Genomic DNA, 23506 nt, shown 5'->3' with positions numbered 1-23506 from the left:
ATGTGTCATAGCATTGAAAGCGCTGTGCTTGTATCTAACTTGAGGCATAGACAGTAGTCGTATTCACTGGATAAAGTACTCCTCTCACCTGTGGAGTTACAGAAGAATAAAACCTTCACCTCTCCTGCAGATGTCAAATGCATAAAGACATATATGAAAACTAACGTAGGTTTTATGGTTAAACCCTATTGAATTTGTATATTGCCCTCCACAACATTGATACTAATTTTACATTTTATCTTGAGCTTTATGTTTAAAAGAAAATAGAAGAATATATTTGTTGTACTTCTAACAGTATAGATCAGAAATAGTCAGAGGCAGAGTACCATAAAAAAGCCTTTGAAAGATAATTTTAAATCCACTAAGTATTTCTTTAAGTGGCTCTACAGAATAAAAGTGTACAAATGGAAAGAGTAGGTGCATAAAAAAAAGGAGACTGCACTGCATGAATGAATCATCTAATTGGCTACCTGAGTCCATTTCCTCCATTTAAGATCCTCACTATGTACCTTGTAGATTGTAATTTATAAAAAGTACAGTTTCATAAGTACCCATATGTAGAGAGAAAGTGTTTTGAATAATATACATATACTAGACTATGAATAATGGCATTTTGCATAAACTATATTTCTCTGCAGGTGTACCAGAACCAGAACCAGAACCAGAACCAGAATATATTGTATTGTAACATCCTACAATACATTTAGATCTCTTATATGCTCATGTAGCTCTGGGCACTTAAACTGCAACATGAATAAGCTGAGAGTTACTTGTTAACCATCATCAGTGGCTGTGCCTAATGTAGAAGACTCCTCCATTCTTACTGACTGTAATGGTCTCTAATAAACAAGACCGAATCAGTGTTTTGCGTCCATTATGTCAGTAGTAGTAAGTACTACACAATTACAATACAATTTGGTATACTGTTTTTTTTTCCTGTTGTTTAACCTGATTTGATTTAAATGGCTGTGTCAGTTGTACCCCAAAACTCAGCCTGCCAGAGAAGCCAGCTGGATTGAACTGCATTTTGCTAACTTTGTCAGTAAAATCTGATTTCCACACGAATGCTTATTCTTTCTTGTTGGATTAAGACAATTTCACCAGATATTAAATAATTTGCTATTAAATAATTGCGTAAAAGAAAAAATATATATCATACAAACCACATAATATAATAATTGAGAAAAAATGTTTTTCCTTTAATGCAATGGCATCAGTGTCAATCCTCTTCCAATTAAATGTAATAACCTCTCTCCAAGGCTCCGGCAAAGTTATGTTGCAATAATGCATCAGATATACAGGAAGTCCAAGCAACCATACATACTTGTAGAAAGCTTGGTTTTCCACCCCACATTTCCAGAGGTGCTTGCAGGCTGCTGGTGTGGAGGTGTGGAATGTCAGGACAAGTTTCTTCTGTTAAATTATAGAAAGAAGAAGGATGTAAATGCATGCTGCTGATTCATTAAAAAGGGAATGCATGAGAGAGAGCTGAACAATAAGCTGGCAGAGCCCAATGAGAGGGAATAGAAGCTTACAGGGGACTTCGACTTTACCTGTACTAAGCAATTTGCACATAGCTTTCTTATGGCTATTGTAATGTTGATATATCTTGTGGATAAATAACCAGAATTTAGTGACTTGCTATACAACTTGATCTTTAATTCAGGTGTGTGTAATCAATGTTAATCGCAAGCTTAATATATTTTGTCATTCATACTGCAAGCGTTCCGAAACAATGACAGTGTCTGTGTCAGATGAATAACTGTTCCTACATACAGTGCGAAATGAGGACAGGGACATTTGAAAGGTCTGGGCTGTAGATCTTAAATTGTCTCAGCAGTCGCTCAACCTCTCTCAGAGTCTTATGCTTTCAATGCATGCCGATAGTGGGTACATGCATGTCAATTGTGTATTCACGAGTAATCTCTTATTTATCAAGCTACTCCTGATTTTCAGAAATAGTACAGAAATAGCAGCATCTTAAAATCAATAATTGCCTAATTGAAATATTCACATTTACAATCACTTTATGTTTAGCAGCGAAATGTGGGAAAGAAAGCAAATTGTTCACTAAATTGCACACATTTAAAACCTTGGTAATTGCTCAGAATACAAAATCATTTGTTAATTTTCCAGAATGCCAGTGTGCTTTAACTGCCAAACTGCAGTATAACAGCTACAACTGTTTAAAGAAGCATTCAATATATGTAAATCTTTATTTATAAAGTAGTAACATACATATCAATATTTAAGCATAATGTGTTAGTAATATTTATTTATATCCTACAGGAACTTAAATTTCCTTATATTACTCATGGATAACAACATTTGAAGGAGGAAAAAACAACACAGAATTCTGTACACGCTCTTCGATCACTCTATGGTATGTTTTACTCACCGTTAATGGATATGTATACACATAAAAAGAAAAACACAAAAATAGCTGTATATCAGTGAAATTTCACAATAATAACAGAAAATGAATGACATTTACATCATGCAAATACAACATGTACATTGATGGTTAAGTCAATAATTTGCAACAGTGAACACTTAAAAAGATGATATTCTGAGGCAAAGGATCCACAATGGAGAGACAGATATGCATAACAACAAACACAAAAAGTGTAGAGGCTCTCAGATAAACAACAGCACAAGTGTAAATTAGGTGCTTACGAAAATTGAAGAAAATAATTGATAGTTTGCCGTTCAGTATGCACAATCACCATGCTGGCAAGAGAGAGGGAACTACAGGAGCCTAACATAGCATAACATCTATTGTGACTAACACAAAACCACTATGCAATTAGTATGAATTATCAGGCTATACATAGAACAGAGCGCACTGGCAGTCAAATCCATGGGGTCACCTGAAAACCTTAGTAAAATTCTACTGAGAAAGGAAAATTATAGACAAAACATTGACTATTGCAGAGTTCATATTCATGTCTAAATATCATATGTAGTGGATATGCTTTACTGGAACGTTTCTTCCACAAAAGTGTAGTAGGATTGTACAGTCAACGAGTGACAACTTTTTACATAAGGACGACCTCAAGTGTTTTAAAAAGAAGGTGAAAGAAAGAAGTGCAATGCATGTTAAAATCGATGCTCTATTCTCCCTAGTTGCCTAACTTTAATATAATCAAAATGTTATGGTACGATATTTGATGAGAAACGTATGCAGACAAAGATACGGATGATAGCTCTGCAGTTAAATCAATGATTTATTCTGATACTTCCTTTTTCTCAGTTGTATTTCATTAAGATTTGTAAGATTTCTAGGTGATATTTTATGACATTTTGACAGCCACTGTATATTCTAGTAAATCATAATCATAAACCAATTCCTCAAATTAAATAGAAAATCCCTCAATAAATTAATGTAATCATTAGTCTTCTTGAACATCAAAGACTGTCAGTTCACTTTTTAAGAAAAGATGAGCCAAGTGAAATTTAACTTTCTAAAGATGTGAGGTATACCATATAGGGAAGGTGAGAATGAGTTTTAAAGTGACACTAAAAACACGATTCTAAGAACTTTTTACGGGTGAAAGTTAGTTTCATGATCTGTAACACAACCTTAGTTAGGCTCAATGGCATCAACTGTAAGTCTATAAACATGAAGCTATGTCATGTTGATCATTAAAATTAAATTGTTGGGTTCCTGCAGTTAATTGCAAAGAGTCTACTGTAGTTCCACTCTTGCAAACAATATTATTGCCATTCTCTTTAGGAATCTGAAAGGTCAAGGGTCAAGGGGCTATGGTGCACAGCAGGCCTCTAAGAATCTAAGACCCACCAGTTTATTACAATGCATCCTGCCTTTGAAAGAGATCTGTAACAAACATGTTATTCATTTAACAGGATGGGATAAGAGAGCAAATAAATACCTATGTATTTTAAAACACATAGCATATCAATAGTAGAGAATTGCATCTGAATTAAAAAAAATATATATATTAAAATCTCATAATAGTGAGGGATGGAATTATATTATCTGATACGAATACTAGGAAGCATCATTACTGAGAGACAGAGTACTCTTAGCATCATCTAGCACCAGAGAAGAAGTGATGTTAAGAGTACTACTTACATCCCTCAGTGGTGACACTTAAATATGTAGTTATTGAGCACATTTTCATAATTATATCATTCACAATTGCACCCCAGGACAAAGGAAACAAGCAATATGTAAACAAAGTAAACAATGAGACATAATAAATGACACCGATGGTGTTTTTTTGGGGGGTGGGGGGTAAGATTTAAAATCTTAAGTATATGGTATATATAACAGCTACCACAACATATAAAGAATAACAATTTATAAAGTATGAACAATTATACAGTCAAATACATTTTCAGCACTGTTGTAAAACAAACTGCACAATAAGGGATATGTAGCCATACTAACTAACCAATTAACTACTATCATAATAAACAAGATTAATAAGTATGATGTAAAGCCTAAAACAGTTATTAAGGAAGGCAAAGAATTCACATATGAAACAGAAATATTTGGTACCATTAGAAGTGCTATGGTATTAATTATTAATAAGTCACATGAAAAGATACAACCAGGAACCTACCTAGGGCTAATTTAGAAATAGATATTTATTAATCAAGTGCATATTTTTCATTTTATGCAAGAGTGAAAGAGTCCTTTGTTTCAAAATTATAGAAACTGGGTAGATAAAAATAATAGCATATTAACAAAACTTTGGTTTGGACTTTGACCCATCTGTCAATCATAAATTACAATTACAATACTTGATTGTGTGTTTTTTCTTTATATTTCACTTATGTTGTAAGTCACCCTGGATAAGGGCATCTGCCAAGAAATAATAATAATAATAATAATAATAATAATAATAATAATAATAATAATAATAATTCTTCCTTGTACCTAATGCAAACCGACCTTCAAGTTTCATGTCTTTAATGGGTGATTGGAGGACAATTTAAACATTGGTATGATCTGGGTCTGGTAAGATAGAACATTTGGGTGAAAGACTGAAGAGTAAAGAGTTCTCATTTTGCTTACCTCTTTCTGAATTCCAATCACATAGAAAGTCTTCCCTTCAAATTTCAGCTTGCTCACATCAGACCTACAATGAAAAGCAAATGCTACATTTGGAAAAAAAAAAGATCTTTCTAAAATAATAGTAGACATTGGTGTCTTATTTCTTAATCTTATCTTAAAATAAATAATTTCACACGCATTCCACTCAACTGCATGCAATAATGCAGTTTTCTCACTGTGCAGAATCAAGTATTTTACAACATAAAAAGGTGAAGCAATGAGGCAATTTAAAACAAAGGTTGCCAAAGAGTCTCTGAACTTTGAACAATATATTTTTCTAATTAAAGAGCAATACATTTTCATGGTTAATTAAGTCGAACTACTTGAAATTTTCAGATTGTCAGTTGATGTTTTTCCAGATCAAACAACATAATTGTATTTTCAATAATCTTTTAAACTTCTACAAAATACCATTGATATTCAAAAAGATAATGGACAGCCCTGCAGTCAATAAAACAGCCAGGATTCAATTATTGTTTTTTTTTTTTTTTTTTAATTCAATACTTTTTTCCATGTTAGAATGTATTACACGATCTCACTGTAAGTTATTATGCAGTATGTTCATGCAATACATTAATATTTTGTACGTTTTTTTTTTTTTTTTTGTTTTTTTTTAATCACTACAAACATATATGCCAAATGAAACAACAACTTAGGATTGAATACTTTCCTGACAGCCAACCCGATTAAAGTGCCTAAAGGTTTATTTCATAGTGACTGACGAAAATAGTTCTCAGTTTTATGTGACATACAGTATACAGTGCCATGGGACAGGAATAACAAATGTGACAATGTGCGTTTGTCAGCGGCTTTCTTCACATTCCCTGCAGAGAGATAAAAGATGCATGGATTCTTATTTATTTGACAGCTGGGAGTGTAACAAGCACCTCGGCTACTGAATCTGATGCTTGACGCTGCTATCATTTCAGATGAAAAAACCTAAGGCCCTGGCTATCCCCAAATTGTCTACATTAGGCCTTTGTATACAGCTGTATTTATGGGGTCTGTGTGAATACCATTTCAGCAGGTGAATCCGCTTATTGCCTTGGAAAACCACAAAGCCTGTGGCAGTGAATCCCAGGAAGGCCGTGGATCCAGTGAAATCCTGCAAAACGAGACACAAAATAAACCAGACAATTGTACAGTGTAAGCAGTGTTTGAGTGATACTGTACAAATTAAGTTATGGGGCCAGATTAAATCAAAACTTTGACCCACCCGCTAACAGAAAACTACAAACCTGCACATCATAGCGGTTACATTTATGATTAGACGAAAGTGGCTTCTAACTACAAATGAAGCTACAACGGAGTACAGTTCTGTAGTTTTCTATTAGTGGGTGGGTCAAAGTTTTGATTTAATCCGGCCCATGAACTAAGTCATGAATTGGTTAATCAGTTGAGTGTCAGTATGGAATAAAAAAACATTTGCCAGTTTTTTCCTTCTCAAAAACAAACGTTTTTTTATGTATTGTTACTCTAACCTCTTTGATATAATGTATTTTAAAGGTCAAATACTCTACATATTTGCATTACTTTGAAAACATCAGTTTGGAACTGTATTCACACCTTAACGATCCTACACAATAACACTTTCAGAGGGCAATGTCATGATTTATCTTAACCGAATGTCTGTCCATAGGATTAATTATGTATTATGAAACAGCCAAATGATGATTTACATTTCTTTTTTAAATCTCAAACTAACCTTGACACAAAAAGACAAGAACTACATTTAAATTGCTAATGGAACACCAGATAAATGAACTCATCAAATTGCTAAAATGGAAAGATAAGGTAAGAATTAACCATATAACGATAAGAAAGCACTTAAGACAACAGATAATAAAATATATTTATCAGCAGGCCTTTATTTGGGATTTACATACTGAAACACAATTTCAATATTTATGATGGACACTTTAGAATTACATGAGATTACTGAAGCAGAAGGTAAATAAGAGTTTATTTTGGCCTAGACTCACTTGACTAATGACACTGTGACCTGGCCATGAGGACGAGGCCATCAGAGCCCCCCCACTAGGTTGGAATGAGCCAAGGACCTGCTGCAGCGGCGATGTTAGGGGTGGAGGAGGGATGCAAACAAACAAATTATGCGCTTGTTGCTAGATACTTATGTTTGGTGAGGCAGAAGTCAGGCATGAGATGGCTGTCCCTCTACTGAACTTCAGTTTAATACTGAACAGATTATAGATTTGTACTGCCACATCCTGTATTATTCTCATTTTATATCAATGAAAGAAGACTGTTCATTATAAATTAACTAATTCAAAAAGTATTGATGGAGACATTATGCATTTTATGTTATCCTGGTAAGATTGTTGATTAATAATTGATAATTTCCTGCTCTTTCAGCAATATCTTATTTGACAAAAAGGTTTTTAGTTTAAGCTTACAGTTCTAAGATTTGGGGTCAGGGGTTATGTTGAGAGAAGTTCCTAATTACACCTCAATGAGGTGGTGCATTACAGCAGTTTAATTACCTTGCATGGGTGAGGGTCTACCCCATAGGTCTCTAATGAATGGGCTCTCTGCAGCAGATTTAATTCAGCAACTGCAGGACACTGACCTCTGCAAGGACAGAACAGAGAAGATGAAATACTGCATTATACAGAATTGTAGAAATATTACAAAAACTCTAAACCTTTAAAAGCCACGAGGTGATGATTTAATGTGGTCCAAACTTGTTACAGATGTGTACAATTTTTACTAACTCTTGTTTTCTAAACAAAACTAAAAATATGGGATCCAATGGAAATTAACTCATATAGGATATTCATAAACAGGAAGGAGGAAGGACTGTGATTAGAGTTCTTGGTAAACCCTAGCTACATATGAATTGTGTGAAATTTAAAACTCCACTGAAATCCACATATACTGCAATTCAGAGGGGCATGGAAGAAGGTGTTGAGTAGTGACTGATTTAATAGGGATTCCCTCTGGATAGCAATTGGTGCTTAGCAATTAGGGAGATTATTGAGGAATGAGAGTCCAACCATGCCTCCATGCCTCTTATAACCTTGTGCTCTTATCTGAGAATAAGGCACTCCAACAACAAGTGGGTGAATGGCTCTCACATTTCACACACTTAGGTTCTTATTCCAATTGCATATCATATTCTTTAGGTGTATGCCATGCATGTCATTTAAACACGATACAGTTTCTGTGGGAAAACAAATAAGAATGATAATTTGTATTAATCTTACTGCAGATGTAGGGAGAGTTTTGTTGTCTACGTTACATATATAGAAGGTTTATAGTAGGCTATCGGGCTAAAGTAAGAATTTGAGGAATAATGTGTTTAATATATGTTTTATACAATGAATAATCTTGGTCTGTGAAACCAGTCCGAATATTTCATTTTTTAATTTTTTTTACATCAGCTCTGTAACTGAAACAACACTGTACTGATCACATACTGCACAACGTATGTCCATTCACATACACCTTTACCTAAGTTCATTTTTATGAATTTCCACAATCTTCTTTTCCAGTTTCTGTGTCTGTTTCGGAAACAGTTTGAATTCCGTGATATAATCTTCAGGGTGTTCATCCAAGTCATAATCCCCCAGCTCAGCTGAAACAAAATAAAGCAGAAAATCCTTTGCAATGAGTGCCTGTTTAATTAAAAATGAACCTGACCATCTTGTCATAATTCAGTTGGCTTCAGATTGAATTAATTAAAAATAAACTAGGCAGAGGTGCAAAAGATAAAGAACTTCTCTTGTTACTAATTAATACAGGGGACAATATGGTTTATTATACTGACTTCTCTTCTCTGAGGCCTAAAATATCTCTCTGACCCTGGGATGAAATAGTCACTCTGCTGCATAACATAATTCAGTGCAAGTCATATAGTATTTCTTAATGCAAAAGAGTGAAAAGCCTTTATCCTTTATCATTAAGCTTTGTCACTTTAATCCATAATTAATTGTGTGTTTCTAAGGCCAATTCAGATTCACATTTTTCATTTGGAAGGTTTGGTCAAACACTGGTAGAAGAACACCATGGCAGAGGCCAATTCACCTTTCACTGGCTGGTACGTACTAATGTTAAAGGTAAACTATTGTATCCCAAAACTTACCCTGGACAATGAAGGCACCCAAATAGGCAGCATCAGAGAAGGAACACAACAGGCGCCCGTGGAAAATGTCTCTTTTCAACTGAAGATACAACAAATACCTGGAAAGACAGAATTATGGTAACACCTTAGTGGTGACATCACTTAATTGTGGACACTACTCAACAGACACATAAATAACTATTCTTTTAAAATCCATAGTATAACATGTGACCTAGTATTTATGTTATAGAGAAGAATGTTTAATGTTATCCAACTATAACATTATTATTAATAACAGGTTAGGGATTTCAGATCATTCATATAATATTAATCATGTGTGGTGAAAATATATCACTATTACAATTGAGGAGTACTGGATTAAATCAATCCTAAATTGACCTATACAGAAAGGGGGTTTGTGTTTCCTAATAGTTAGTGAACTGCTCACTTTTATACAAAAAAAATGCATGGTTCTTAAAATTTGAGTAGAAAACAACTTAACCATGAATAAATTCATTATTTTCCTATGGACAAACTATGACACTGACCGGCTAAATATTCAGAAGTTGAATTGTGTGGTATTCATCTCCAGCATTAATTAATGTTGACAGTAGAGGGAGCACCACAGTTGTACAATGCTTGGGTAGGATTAATTCTCTGCATTTGCCACTGAATGAATGGAGCATGCCGCACATTTTCATTGAAAAGGTTGCAGGAGATATTTCAGGGGTGTAACATTCAACATCATCTCCTTCAATATTACGAATCTAAACCTGAAGAATATGAGCTGAGGTTCTGACAGTATTCAGATCTAATACCCTGCTCATGTATTGCTACAGCATGGTGTGGTTACAGTCCCAGCCTGTTTCCAGGACCCAATCAATGGAAAGGTAAGTATAATATGGTGCTTTTTCAGGGTCACATTTTTCATAGTTAACATAATTGTACATACACACACTGAAAACTAACTCTGCAATAGAGCATTTCAAATAACTAAATTAAAAGATCTAATGAGGGGATCAAATAATGTGCTTCAGCATAGCCCAAAAACAGAGTGAATGTTGCCCATCTGTATAGGCTGACATCTGATGATAAGAAAAAACTAATGCCTGTGGAAATTAAACAGCTTTTCAGACATATTTATCCTTGAGCCTAAGGACTAGTGAATTAATTCCCTGCCAGTCAATGTATAGAGGTTTTGCTCCTTTTTGAGTGTACGAAACCTTAATCAGTTTTATGGGTCGTTCAGAAACATTTTCAAACATCTACACCGGAGGTCAGAATTATGGCAACACATGAAAAGTTTTTGTAAGATAAAACTAGGGAAGAAAAAAATGGGCATAACCTATTGATTGAAATAGAAATGTGATCCATCTCCAAAATTTCATTATGAGCATATCCCAGTCATTTTTTAGCAATCACTGCGGCACATACTCAGTGGCAGTTATTTTGTCAAACAACTTCCATTAGTGCTATATTTCCATTAACTATACTGGAACAACTAACGCAATACAAACAACAGCTGTGCACAATGAACAGAATTGAATAGGGTGTGGACTCACCCTTGACCTTCATGATTGCTGCAATCGATACAATAGATGCCGAGAGAATTACTATTCTATCCACAGCAGTTTCTAGTGGACTGAGAGAAGATGAATCTCTACAGTTTCTTACTAATTCCTATAGGTACTCTCTGGGTTTAAGGTCATGACTCTAGTGATCCTGGTCCTGGTCTAGTGATAAGGCATTGTGCCTTATCACTAGACCAGGACCAGGATCACTAGAGTCCTGACCTTAAACCCAGAGAGTACCTATAGGAATTAGGTACATGCTGGGAGGAGTAAAGGCACTCAGTATAAAGTCAGTGTTGATTTAGCACTCAGTGAAACTTCTGGTTTTATTCTTGTAAGTGTCAATTTTGGTGTTTAAACTCTCACAATTCTATCTACCTTTTGGTGAAATGGAATCTTCAAAACAACAAATCACAGAACATAAAGTCTCAAAAAAGGTGCAGCTTTTTTGCTTTTAAGCAATTCAAATCTTTAAACAGATCTCAAAGCAATGTAATTTCAGATACATCCATTCCTTTCTGTGGCTGTGTGACAGAAAAAATATCAGCAATATCAATTACATTTCTGCGCCCCCATCTCGCCACCAAGAAACTACTCTCTTAAGCTTGTAGTGCATTAAAATTTCAACTGAGCGTCTCTGAACGTCTCTGAATGGATGTATTTTTAGAATTCCAAAACATGAGGACTAACTTCATCTTAGACATGTGCAATAGTGCAGTCTTAAATGTATTGCTTGAATAGCCACAGTACTAAATGTTTGCCCCACTAATTTCAACGATATATAGAATCATAAACTATTTCTATGGCTTGAAATCAACTGGTATATAAGAGGACAACAATGCATGCAACAATAATAATAGTTGTACATTGCTGTGTAATAATTGCTGAACATTTAATTATTTTCATTAGTGTAGGCACAGTCAGATACCAGCCTTTTTCATCTATTACAGTGTAGGATTTTGGCAGGATCCTCCAATATTGATTAGAACTTTACATACATATATATTTGTACACGTTTTGTAAATACAGAGTGTGACCACCTCAAGCTGCCAACTAAGAGAAATGGAGTTCTATGTGTTTCCTCCAGCTCCCAGAGAAGTAAAAAATTAATAGCCTGCATGAAAAAAACACTACCGAGCTTATTTGTCTAAACTCTGGTAGATAATGTTTTCCTGTCTTCTCCCAGATCTTCCAGAGATCGCCCAACTCCCAAAACCTAATAAAACATTTAACGACCCGTGCACTTAAAAAGGCATCATCTTTAAAATGTCTTTCTCTGGGGATCACACTAAAGCAGAATATTTCTCTGCTACTACTTATAATGTCCACATATATTTTTGCTTTGTTTCCACTGCAACAAGAATGTTTATATCCATTATACATATATACAAGTCAATGAAAACAGATTACTGGTGATCAATTCCTTGGTCAATTTTCTCATGCGCAAAACAAAGGGAACTACAAATCGATAACCAAGTAGTTTTTTTTAAAGTGAACTTTATAATTGTCTGTCTTCATAGGCCACTACCCTTTCTCTGAGTAACTGCTTCATGCTCTCTCCCACAAATGGGTTAATGGGAAATACGTCTCTAAAACTGCTGAGATTTTATGCAATTAGAATCACCTCTTGAGTGAGACAGATTTATAGCCCAGTCTCTCAGAAGCCCCCTATCCAGAGTCTATCTACAAACTGCTGGTTACTTCATCGCAGCCCAGGGCGTGCACTACGGTCCACTTGCTTCTGATGCATGGCAGCTTGAAGGATTGTTCATCACAGAGTCGTATGGCAGAATGGTTCCTGGCCAGATGTTGTCATCTGCTATGCAAGCAGAGCAGAGAAGCTCACCGACAAAAAAACATACAGCGCTCTGGACAGCTGTGCGGTCATTGTCACAGCACTACCAGTTGATCGTCCCATTGGCAGGAAGGCTGATAATGCACCCCCCCCCCCCCCCCCCAGAGTCATCCCCCCCTGAGGGCCGGCAAGAGGCCCCCACCAGATGGAAGACCACAGCCAGCAGCACTGTTTAAGAACTTCATGATCTTCTTGCTGCTATATCACAGAATTATACAAATATTTTTGTATTTGTATGCCTCAGTAAACACCATGTAATACACCTGGTTAGGAATGATCAAGGAGCTGTGGTTATGAAGATAAGCCATTTTATTTCTTATTTTTTGTAATTATTTTGTAACTCATTGTTATTAATTGTGAACTACTGTTTATTGTTTTAAAATGAATGGCTGCTTTAATATTTATTGTTTCTCCTAATCTGTAGTAATCTTCAGTTTTTATATACTTTATTATAACCATGTTTGTCTTTGGGTACTTAAAAGTATGTTTTTAAATGAATGAATATTTATTTTGTATCATTCTTTCTTTGTAGCATTGAGTGTCCACATCCTAACAAGCTGCACAAGACAGAATTAAGTAGAAGACTGTGGAGTTATTTTCAGTGTGCATTGGACTGTGATCAAAACACACTCCTCCCTTTCAACAGCAAGCCAGCGATCAAAGGCTTCTCCTCTCCTGCAGCATCAAACAAAGCCAAATTCATAATGCATTTGTTTGGAATATATCAGACTACTACTTGGCTCCATTAAACTGATAAGGCCTAATTGAGGTCTACTGATTTATTTATTTATTTATTGTAATTACAAAGAACCCAGTACCAGATTTCACAAGTAATCTAATCACAGTTCATCATACACAAGCCTTTGATTTTATTATAGCTGTCTCTTCGGTCCTTACAGATGCAATATGGTTAATGAGATTGTTCATTGAATATGATGTAATGCAATGCACCTTGTACTACTCTGTTTTATAGCTTTATAATTTAATCTGCGACCCTAAGGTGGTTTTTCTTGATCTTTTACAAGAAACGTGATAATATGCCCCTGACACCTTGTTTCCCTTGTTTCAGAAAACCATTACAAATTATTGTGCATATATATTGTGACACCACACTGGGTGGCACGGCAGGAGACCACCCCAAACTGCACTGTAACAATTTATCTGGATTACTGGCTCCCCTCTCGATAAAACAGGAAGCGACCCGCTTGCTGGTGAGGAGAGGCAGGAGGAGAGCCTGGGAGGTGGAGTGGAGTGTTGTTTGTGATTGAGAGAGAGAGAAGAGTATTGAACTGATCGATCATGGTACAGGAATTTTGCTTGAGCATTACCACGACTACGGAATACGGACTGGCTTGTTTGCTGTTCATCTTGTTCGCGTTTTCATTAGTTATATGCATAGGATAGGGATCTGTTTAACTGTGTTTAGTTTAGGCTGGGGAGGAGCTAGGGTTTTATTTGGAGTTGCCCGTCTGACCTTTTGTTCGGAGCATGGCACACTGTATTTAATAAAAATTATACATTTTAATTATCTTTCTTCCCCTCATCCATATCTGTCACTATTCACTTAAAAATATATTTTTTAACACTGCTGTGGAACATGGATATCAAAATCTGTCGGCTCATGTCATTAGAATTAATTAATAATCTTGTAATTATTTTCTGTGTTCAGTTCTGGCCAGGAAATTAAATAATTTCTGTACTGCCACAAACTGGTTTGATTGACTAGTAAGGCTTATTAAGCAGTATGTTAATTCAAAGTAGCTGTTGTTACTGTCACTGGTTAAGACAGCTATGCTGTACCTGTGCCAGCTAAGTCTTGACAGAAATGGCACAAATATTGTTTGGCATCTAAATGCTTCATATATTGTTACATGCAATGCCTTTTAGTGGATTGACGTACCCCACGATTACTGCCATGCTAGTGGGTCTGAACATTTTGGTGATGTGGCCCTATTAGTTAGATCAGGGTTCAATTTCCAGTGCTGAATGCCAAACCCATCCATCATTACATTGATGTCAGATTTAAAACCTGTGGTGTCTGTTCTGTCTGTGTGGTCCAGTGGACCTTTTGCTGATGCAGCTGGGGTGTGGGAGATCAGGGCTTGATTTCTAACACTAAAATGTTTTTCTCTAAGAGCATCAATACACGGATTAAGGAACATAATGGGGGAGCTCTGACAAATACTACATTGTTCACATCCGGAATTTCAAGGCGTCCGGTTGCATTCATACAAGGGGTTTGTCCTCAAAGGTTCCGTCTGTCTTACATATCTCATAGCTTCTGCCAATCACAGTCACATCCCTTCCAAATACCTTTTATTGGAGGAAGGATTTCCCTTAGTGAAGCTGTGAATGAAGTTTATCTGACAGCAGCTTCAAGGAAATATGACTGTGAATGCAAGCTGACATCTGGAAAGTGATTGAACTCACTCTGTAACAAGTTTAAGTATCCCAATGCAGGAAGGTGAACAGTGAACCCCAAAAAATACAACCCAGTGTGGTGTGGAATTGTAAACACAATTAATCTCTCTTTAACACCCATCTGATAGATCCTTCGAATACTACAAGAAATACAACATGGACATTTGCACTCAGTCCTTATCAGCTTTATTATGATGCTGGGACAACAAGCAAGGACAAGACAATCTAGAGAAGCCTTAAGGAAAACTCTGTTATACATGTATGTTACACTTACATTTTCAGCCTGTCATTGTCAACTCCAGGGCAAACAACTGCACTGTAAAACTAAACATTTTATCTCCTTTTACATTCTTTAAAATGTAAATGCTCGGTCTCTCATCTTATATCTCAACTTATTCCAAAGTCATGACTTTCCTATGCTCATTAAAGGAATTTCCAGGGGAGCAAATTTATCTTTACGAAATATGACTCGAATTCCTCTGGGCTGCAATCTGTTTCCTCTCAGCCTTAATCTCAGTATTGAGTAAGAACTTCAAAAATGGCACACTCCCGCTTAATTCTTCCATCACTTAATTGAATGCATTGTATTCTGGATTTTTAAATTTACTTTAACAGCCTGAACGACATTTGCCTTTTCTCTGGTTGAAAATCCAGGTCAAATAAGAAAGAGCTCACTATCTGATATAGAGAACGTTTGTAGCTATGAACATTTATCCACAACAAAACATTTCACAGAAATCACACCAGTCACTTAATTTTCAATGTGAAAAAAGACTTTTATAGGTGATCCTTTGTGATTTCAAAAGAACTGGAGGACAGTCAACTTTCATAAGCACATGAAAAAATAAGAGACGGAGACTGAGAACAAACTTCTGTCTTAGTTTCTTATTGTTCACATGTTCTCACAATGATGTACTGTATAATATTACAATGCGAAGACAGCAACTGAAACTTAGTCAATTAATAAAAAACATTAATTGACCTTAAACCTTTAATTATTTTTTAAACATGTTCTAGTAATAAACACATTTCAGCATACTTCAACAGATATACTGACATTTGACAAATGCAGCAGTATGTAAACTTATGTAAGCATATGCAGTCACCATCTGTTCATACAGCAGATTGTCCAAAATAACTCTGTTAAGAACTAATGATGCAAGGAAAAGGATCATGTATATCAATGCTTGTGTCAGAAAAGTATCTCAAAGTAAATCTCATAATATTAATCTTTCCCCTAAACAAATGAATAAGTAAAGAAATCAGACACTATGCTGGTATTTCCACTGCTGTGGAGATTGTGTGAACTGACCACCTTCTGTTTCTCTTAGGGCTAATTTATGTCCATTGCAACATAAAGATGAATTAATGTGCATTTTATGTAATATCTTTTGCCCTGCCTCTTATGCACTGCTTTAAATAAAATACAGTTAAAAACAACATAACTAAAAAAAAATACCTTGTAAGTTCTTCTTTAATCTTCATGGGCTCATGGGGGTAGAATTTCACTCTAAAGCACATGGTGTACGGTGGATGCGCTGAAAGAATGCAATCAAAACCATGAGAACAAGTAACAAAAATAAATTGCTAACACATAAATAGGTGTAAAGAAATCTGTGCATTCAAAATAATTATAGCTGAGGTTTGAAATTACTATCAAAAGTGCAATACAGCAAGCAGCAAACACCCTGATAGAGTACATTAAGGTTATCTGGTATAAAAATGGGAAGGAAACTCCACTACTAAGGTTTTAAATCATCATAACAGAGCTGACGTGCTCTCAGAGTTTATTTAAAGTATGTTTCCACAATGTACCAACTCCCCTGTGATTTAAATGTCATTTTAAATTAATTAATAATAACATCATATCATATGCATTGTTTTATGAACCGAATAGTAATATGTGTTACTTAATCAAAACAAATTAATTGGAAATAGTTATTTATTATAATGTACTGCCCAAATATTAAATCATGATTATAGGATTAGCTGTAAGACAAATTTGTCTTTGTAAATAGGCTGTTATGGTCACACTTACAATAATGGGCACGGATTTGCAATTAATTAATGTATAATACCACAGGAATACCACATGAATACCTTATGTACTTCATCTGAGGTCTTCTGTTAATCACATGTATAACAAGGTGAGGGTCAGGGTGAGGGATAGGGTTACAGACTGGATTTGGGGTTAGGGCTTATACACATGATCCTGATCAGAATTCAGTGGGAGTGCTTGAGGCATTAATATGTTATTCCTGTAGGATTCATACATTTACTCATTAAGAATTGGTGTGCATTATGTTAAAGAGTTTCCATTATTATGAAACAAAGGAAAAAAGCCTTGAAAATCCATAGTATCTGTTTAACAAGTCAATTTCAATTATACACTGGAGTGGAATAGAAAGTATACAAGCCTAAACAGACATTTATTTCAAAATCACATAAGTCAATAAGACAAGCTTATTACATTATGCTGAAATTAAAGGGTTAATTTAAAAACTATAAATATAAAATTGCATACCTTACTAATAATGAGTACTTTTATTGTTTTATTGTTGTTACTATTATTATTATTATTATTATTATTATTATTATTATTATTATTATATTATGAGTAGTAGTAGTAGTAGTAGTAGTAGAACATTCATTGTTGTTAATAATAAAAATACTATATTTAACAAATAAAGTATGTTCACAGCTGACTTTCTCTAGGATAGGTTTTTTGAAAATATACTTCTGACAGCTGTCCTTTGCATTCAATGGTTTACAGTCACTGCCTTGCTTTACAGCTAGTTCTTAATTCAATGGCAGCAGCATGGGTACATAAATATTCATTATAGCATCATGCCCTGTGGCTAGATGTTTACCCAAAAATCTATCTTTCCATTTTAGGAATGACATAATGATACATGGCACCTTGACTGATTCTAAGCCCTATCTTTCTGTCTTTCAGAGGCCTGTCTGGCACAAGAGCAGAGAAAACCTGCAAATCATTGGCAACTGACACTACTTAATGAAGCATAACCTGGTTGTGCAAAACACGTCCTCCCAATAAACATACATGTTGCCAGGAGAAGCTAAAACATTTCAGAGAATTGCTTTCATAAAATGTAAAACGGACATCTCTAAATAACACTATGCAAGGAACACTGCCACTTTGTATGGCACGGGTAAGAAATCGGCAAACCCAGTTCATCAGCAGACCAGTACCTAAGTGTGGGGGATTTATATACCTTTGAGAACCACTTTTAGTGATGACACCAAGCTGAACTACACAATGAGCACCTGCTACAGAAATATACCCCGCGTTTAAGCTTGTTTTGTTAGTTCCTTGTAACCACCACTAGACGTTGCCCTAATTTTTATGATAAACGCACCACATATGAGTAATAGTTGTACAATGGTGGCCTTTGTTAAAAGCAGAAACATGAACAGTACCACATCAAAGCACATGGATGTTGACAAACATGGACATGCATGGTAAATAACAGCTAAAACCCTTTATGCAGACAAGAAAGAGGCAACTGAGGCCTTCAGACAACAGATGTTACCCTCACTGAGTTCACTGCACAATATGTTTTCAAGCAGTTATGCAAGACATTGAGGGGACATTTTCCATGGCTTTGGACAAATCATGCTATTCCAATCATAGCTAGCTGGTAATGACTGACCATTTGATTGATGGAGAACAATTAGTTTAGAGTTTGTTGTCCATTACACTGCACACCAATACCATGGCAGGAAAGCATTTGTTTAATTGTGTTAAACCCACTTTGCCTAATGAAGGTTTTGACATGAGGTAGATAGTGTCAATCATAAAAAAGCACTCCGTAGTGAAATGTGCAAAGCCTAGTGACGCACTTGCTAATGTCTGGCAATAAAAATGTAGGATTTTCAATGTTCCAAGTCTGGATATACACGCAGGCAGTTTAAAAGCTCTCTGTTGGAAAATATCTGCCAATTATGATGACCTATTGGTGCACAGTGATATCTGCAGGCTATGCAGAGGGCAAGTAATAAATAAGCTGAAGGAAATCTGAATATCTGTCAAAGAAATGATATGAAATTCCAGGACATAAAGCCTTGCATCTGTGGATGTAGCGAGTAACTGAGTGTATCTCTTCCTTCACTACACTTACGTTAAAACTCATCAAGTGGACCTATTACTATCTATGAAGAGTTTTTGATATTCTCATGCTATTGTTTTCAGGACCAAACTCAGTTAATCTTAAACTCAGTTCTTTTAAAACAAAATGTGTCATTGGGAGTTGTCAGAGCTGATTGAGACTACATTTGTGATAGAAAACAGAATTAGTTACAATTCCCTCAGAACATATTTAGTACATGACATTTCTCCAAGGTCAAACCACGATAGGGTCAAACAAGTACAGATGTCTGAGGCCTTTATCTCTGCTACCAGGCAGCCAGTTGACAATGTATGTAGCCAAGCCTTTCTAAGCATATTCAAATGTGCTGTAAAGCAAAAATAAAAACTTAATCCTTTTCAGGGTTTGAGTTTGGCATTGGAAAAAGCCTGCACCATCTGGGCAAATGTTTTAAAGAAGAGTTATTTTTAACAGAAAATCAAAAAGAAAGCCATCAACACTTACATTTCATTTGCTTCACAATACACTTGTTGGGCTCTAGCCAGTGCTGAAAGGGAAAAACGGACAGCGCATTAGTTCATGTGAGCAAGAGTCTGAACAAAAAGCAGTTTACCAGAGCCCCGAATGCCACAGGTGTCTGAGATGGCAGCGATCCAAACAGGCATGCGTCAGTGGGCACACATGTACAGACAGCAAGCGCCATGTCAGTTGTAAAAGCTCAGGAACACAGCAGTTTTCTGATGTCTTGGGAGACAATAGAGGTTTGTGATATAAAAGCTTGATTATATAAACCCCACAAGAGTCTGGGAAAGGCAGTGGCACTGTTAAACCAAATCAAAGAAAATAAAGAACAGAAGTTGGCTGAGGCTAGGAAAGCTTTTGATTTCCCTACACTAAAACACTACAAGGCTTGCATCAGTTGTTAAAGCGTGTTTTTACAGTTTTAAAAGGGGAGGGGGGTGGAAAAGTAATTTACATCTTACATAACATCACTACAGTAAAGTAATTACTAAAGTAACTCAGTTTCTTTATCTGCATCACTTTCACAAAAGAAGATATCTGTATCATTGTGATAAAAATAACTCTCCCTTTCCTTAAAAAAATAAAAATAATCTATTGTTTCACCATCTAAGACTGCCTGAAACCTAATACCAGAATAATGATCCAGGATGCTGACAAACAAAAGGAGTTTATGTTTCAAAAGTACAAGTTAATTACATTCAAGTGAAATTGCTGCTATGGACGAATAATGCTGCTGACACAAACAGCAGCAGCTCCGCAATAAAGAACTGAAAGACCAATATCAAGTAAAAAATAAATAAATGTCAAGAAATAATATGATGAACAGAAATACCCATATCCATTTAATAACTGGACTGGAATATGTCCAGTTTCCAAAACTGAAGAAATTGAACATGGTGTTTGAAAATTATTTTATTTAATGGAACTGTATAATAATAATAAAAAATCTTTAAAATATATATAATTAAATGTATATTGGAATATGTATGCAAAATACATTTTATAAATAGTGTGCATGTGTGTATGTATGTATAGTTAAATAATTGATACATTTTTTAGTTCAGCAATTGCAAATGCAATAAACCAGGGAAAATGTTAACACTAAATAAACTGATTAGATTTTACATATTTGCACATTTGTACTGCATTGACTGTTTTCTGGTTAAAAAGCATGAGGTAAAAACTGAAAGGAGATTCAGACTGTTTCATATGCTGAAGGAGATAAGAGTAAATACTATATTGTGGTAATTGCTATTATACCTAATATACCTCGAACACATAAAAGCTAGGTGTAACAGCTTTTGTTCACAGGATTTATTTATAGCTCTTTACCCTAATCCCTTACAAAATATTTTAATAAAGGCATTATTCTGGGGTGAAATCTTAGTCAGTGTACTATGAGTCATATTGTTTCTCCCACCAATTAAAAATGGAAGTTTTTCTATGTTCAAGATTCAGTAGCTTGCCTCCTGGGCTGAGTGGTGCATAATTCTTGCATAAAAGCATTCATATTAAAGCATACAGAGACGTTAATAATTCAAAATCAGTTACTAGGATCAGCATGCACAGTGTTGTCTGAATTGCGTTAGATATATTAGGAAACTGCTGTACAGTCTCTCTCATATGTATGCTATTGCCATGGTAACTGAGCCTAAAACTTCAGCACTGTCAGAGCTTTTGCTTTTACTGGCTTTTCACGTCATCCTCAGAACATGGATAAACATTTTTTTTTCTTTCCTGAAGCTGATCCTACGTCTTCTAATTACAAACTGAATCTAATAAGGGAAGATTAGTTATTTCATTTACAATAACATTTACACATTACTAAACACAAAATCCATCCTGATGGCAAAATGCTAAATTTCACTCTTGCGAATTAAAAGGAAAGTAGCAAGGGTGATAAATAGTGGATTATAGTCCTCTGAGTGAAAGAATTAAACTGTAAGGCGTGTGTGGGAGGCTTTCAGCTGTCATCAGTGTATCAATGTAGGAGTAAACTTGGAAGCTGAGGAGTACAATGACAAGCTTTGATGAAGTCCCAGGCATATTGCTTCTTTCACTCAGGAATTTAAAGACAGGGTTCTTTTTCATTTATGCCAACAGCATCCCTGTAATTAAATGACCATAATTCCTCAAATTCTTTACACATCATTATACATGAAAATACTTGTTGTGCATTGACCAACCTGAATGTCCAAATAGTCATTTTAATTTCAAGCACCCATAGTTTGAATGTATGACAATATTGGGTGGAAATGGAAATAAAAATAAAAAGCTCAGACCTTTGAACTGTCCATCTATATTGAGTGTAGTAAGCTGTTGTAAAACAAGACCTCTTACTTAGCCTTGTAATGCCCACCAAAGAAAAACCCTTAGAAAAACCCGTCTGCTGTTCTCACCTTCTGTGTGGGACAAGTAATTTATAAGAGTGGCTAATAATGGAAACATATGATCTCAACACAACTAATTGCCTTTCTAAAAATCTACAGTTGCCGAGGCTTTATTATGATAACTTCATCTCTGCCAGCTTGCCAATGGCAACCTGCTTGTTGTATTCAGAATGACTTGCATTAAATGTAAAAGCTCAGAAGTATGTTTTTATCTCATTGTGCTAATTGGAGTTTTTCTCCATATGTCCTACCACTAAATATGCTTTCCCCATAGAAAGCCATACACATTGTTGAGATTAAGTAAAAGAAAAGTCCAAACAGGTTAGGTTACTGTATCATTGTATTGAAGTCTGCATTTGTACTATTTATAATAAAGCTACTTTAATTTGATCTGACATGCTTCTGGTCACCTACCCTTTGTTTTTCAGGATCAACATATCTGATGCCGAAATAGTCCTTCTCCAGGAGACTGTAATGGTTGCAAACATGATCCAAGAGAAACTGGCCTTTCGTATCTCTCTGAAAAATAAAAACATGAATAAGACAAAATGAGAAAAACATAATTTACAATTTGCACAAATGATTTATCTGTTTAAAGACCCAACATCCAACACACGTAAATTAATATAAGAAACAGAGGGGGAAAATGCAGACACTGAAAGAAGCAGTGACCTCATTACAGAGTTGAAATTAGAAATGGAGCTTAAAAATTTGTACCAGCCATCACACATCCGACTACAGAAGCAATTTGAGAGTAATAGTATATAATATTTTTCTGATTTTCAAAAGGGCATAACAAGGAGTAGTTTGCCAAGGTTTTCCTAAACTTTACTCATGTCACTTAATAAACTGCTATCAAATGGGTTTATATAACATTTATCTGTCCAGTTTCTGCAACTTTTCAAGTATAACTGAGGTGATCTGGTTACATAAATTAGGCTTTACAAATGAGGCTTCTCATAAATTTCCACTTTCACAAATCATGCTGTAAAGGTCAGCATTCAAACATGCAGACTTTTCCTTTCAAAAGTAAAAAAAAAAAATCAAGAACAGAAAAAACGAATTCCTTATAGAGCCCAATTAAGTACATGTATGATTCCAAATGATCCATGTAAAGATTATATGCTGAAACACAGCCAGATCTACAATGGACAATTTTCTTTTGTACCATCCACTATGATACTACAAATACACTGAAAATGGATCAGAAGACAAACTATGTGACAAATACCTGTCAATGGAGGCAAACCTTTAGGATTATTCATTTATTTCCTTCAAGCTTTAGTTCTGTCAGGCAATTCTGTCTGCTTGACAATTAATGATTTTAAGACAGGGAAAAGCTAAGTGAATGAACTGATCCAAGCTAAAGCTAAATTAAATATCATGGCAGAAGGAGTCTGTCAAGAATAAAAAGAAAAAAAAAATGGAAGACCTGCTGCCTACCCAAGTATTAAAACAGTAATGTTACAGGTGA

General features: G+C 35.3%; 1 protein-coding gene across 1 annotated transcript in view; it reads right to left on the bottom strand.

Annotated features, from left to right (window-relative positions):
- The window catches only part of frmd3 (FERM domain containing 3), a 71130-nt gene that overhangs the window by 13423 nt on the left and 34201 nt on the right, over positions 1 to 23506 (bottom strand). The window contains exons 2-10 of the mRNA XM_066711093.1: positions 22447 to 22551; positions 19625 to 19667; positions 16471 to 16549; positions 9186 to 9283; positions 8555 to 8678; positions 7585 to 7672; positions 6100 to 6188; positions 5045 to 5108; positions 1325 to 1413 (exon numbers count right to left, since the gene is read on the bottom strand). Coding sequence (XP_066567190.1) covers positions 1325 to 1413; positions 5045 to 5108; positions 6100 to 6188; positions 7585 to 7672; positions 8555 to 8678; positions 9186 to 9283; positions 16471 to 16549; positions 19625 to 19667; positions 22447 to 22551 — 779 coding nt within the window. The remainder of the gene's footprint in view (positions 1 to 1324; positions 1414 to 5044; positions 5109 to 6099; positions 6189 to 7584; positions 7673 to 8554; positions 8679 to 9185; positions 9284 to 16470; positions 16550 to 19624; positions 19668 to 22446; positions 22552 to 23506) is intronic.

The sequence above is a fragment of the Amia ocellicauda genome, chromosome 8 (assembly GCF_036373705.1).
Source record: "Amia ocellicauda isolate fAmiCal2 chromosome 8, fAmiCal2.hap1, whole genome shotgun sequence".
Lineage (NCBI taxonomy): Eukaryota > Metazoa > Chordata > Actinopteri > Amiiformes > Amiidae > Amia > Amia ocellicauda.
Note: the sequence above shows the minus strand (reverse complement) of the source record. Positions and strands in the feature narration are given on the sequence as shown.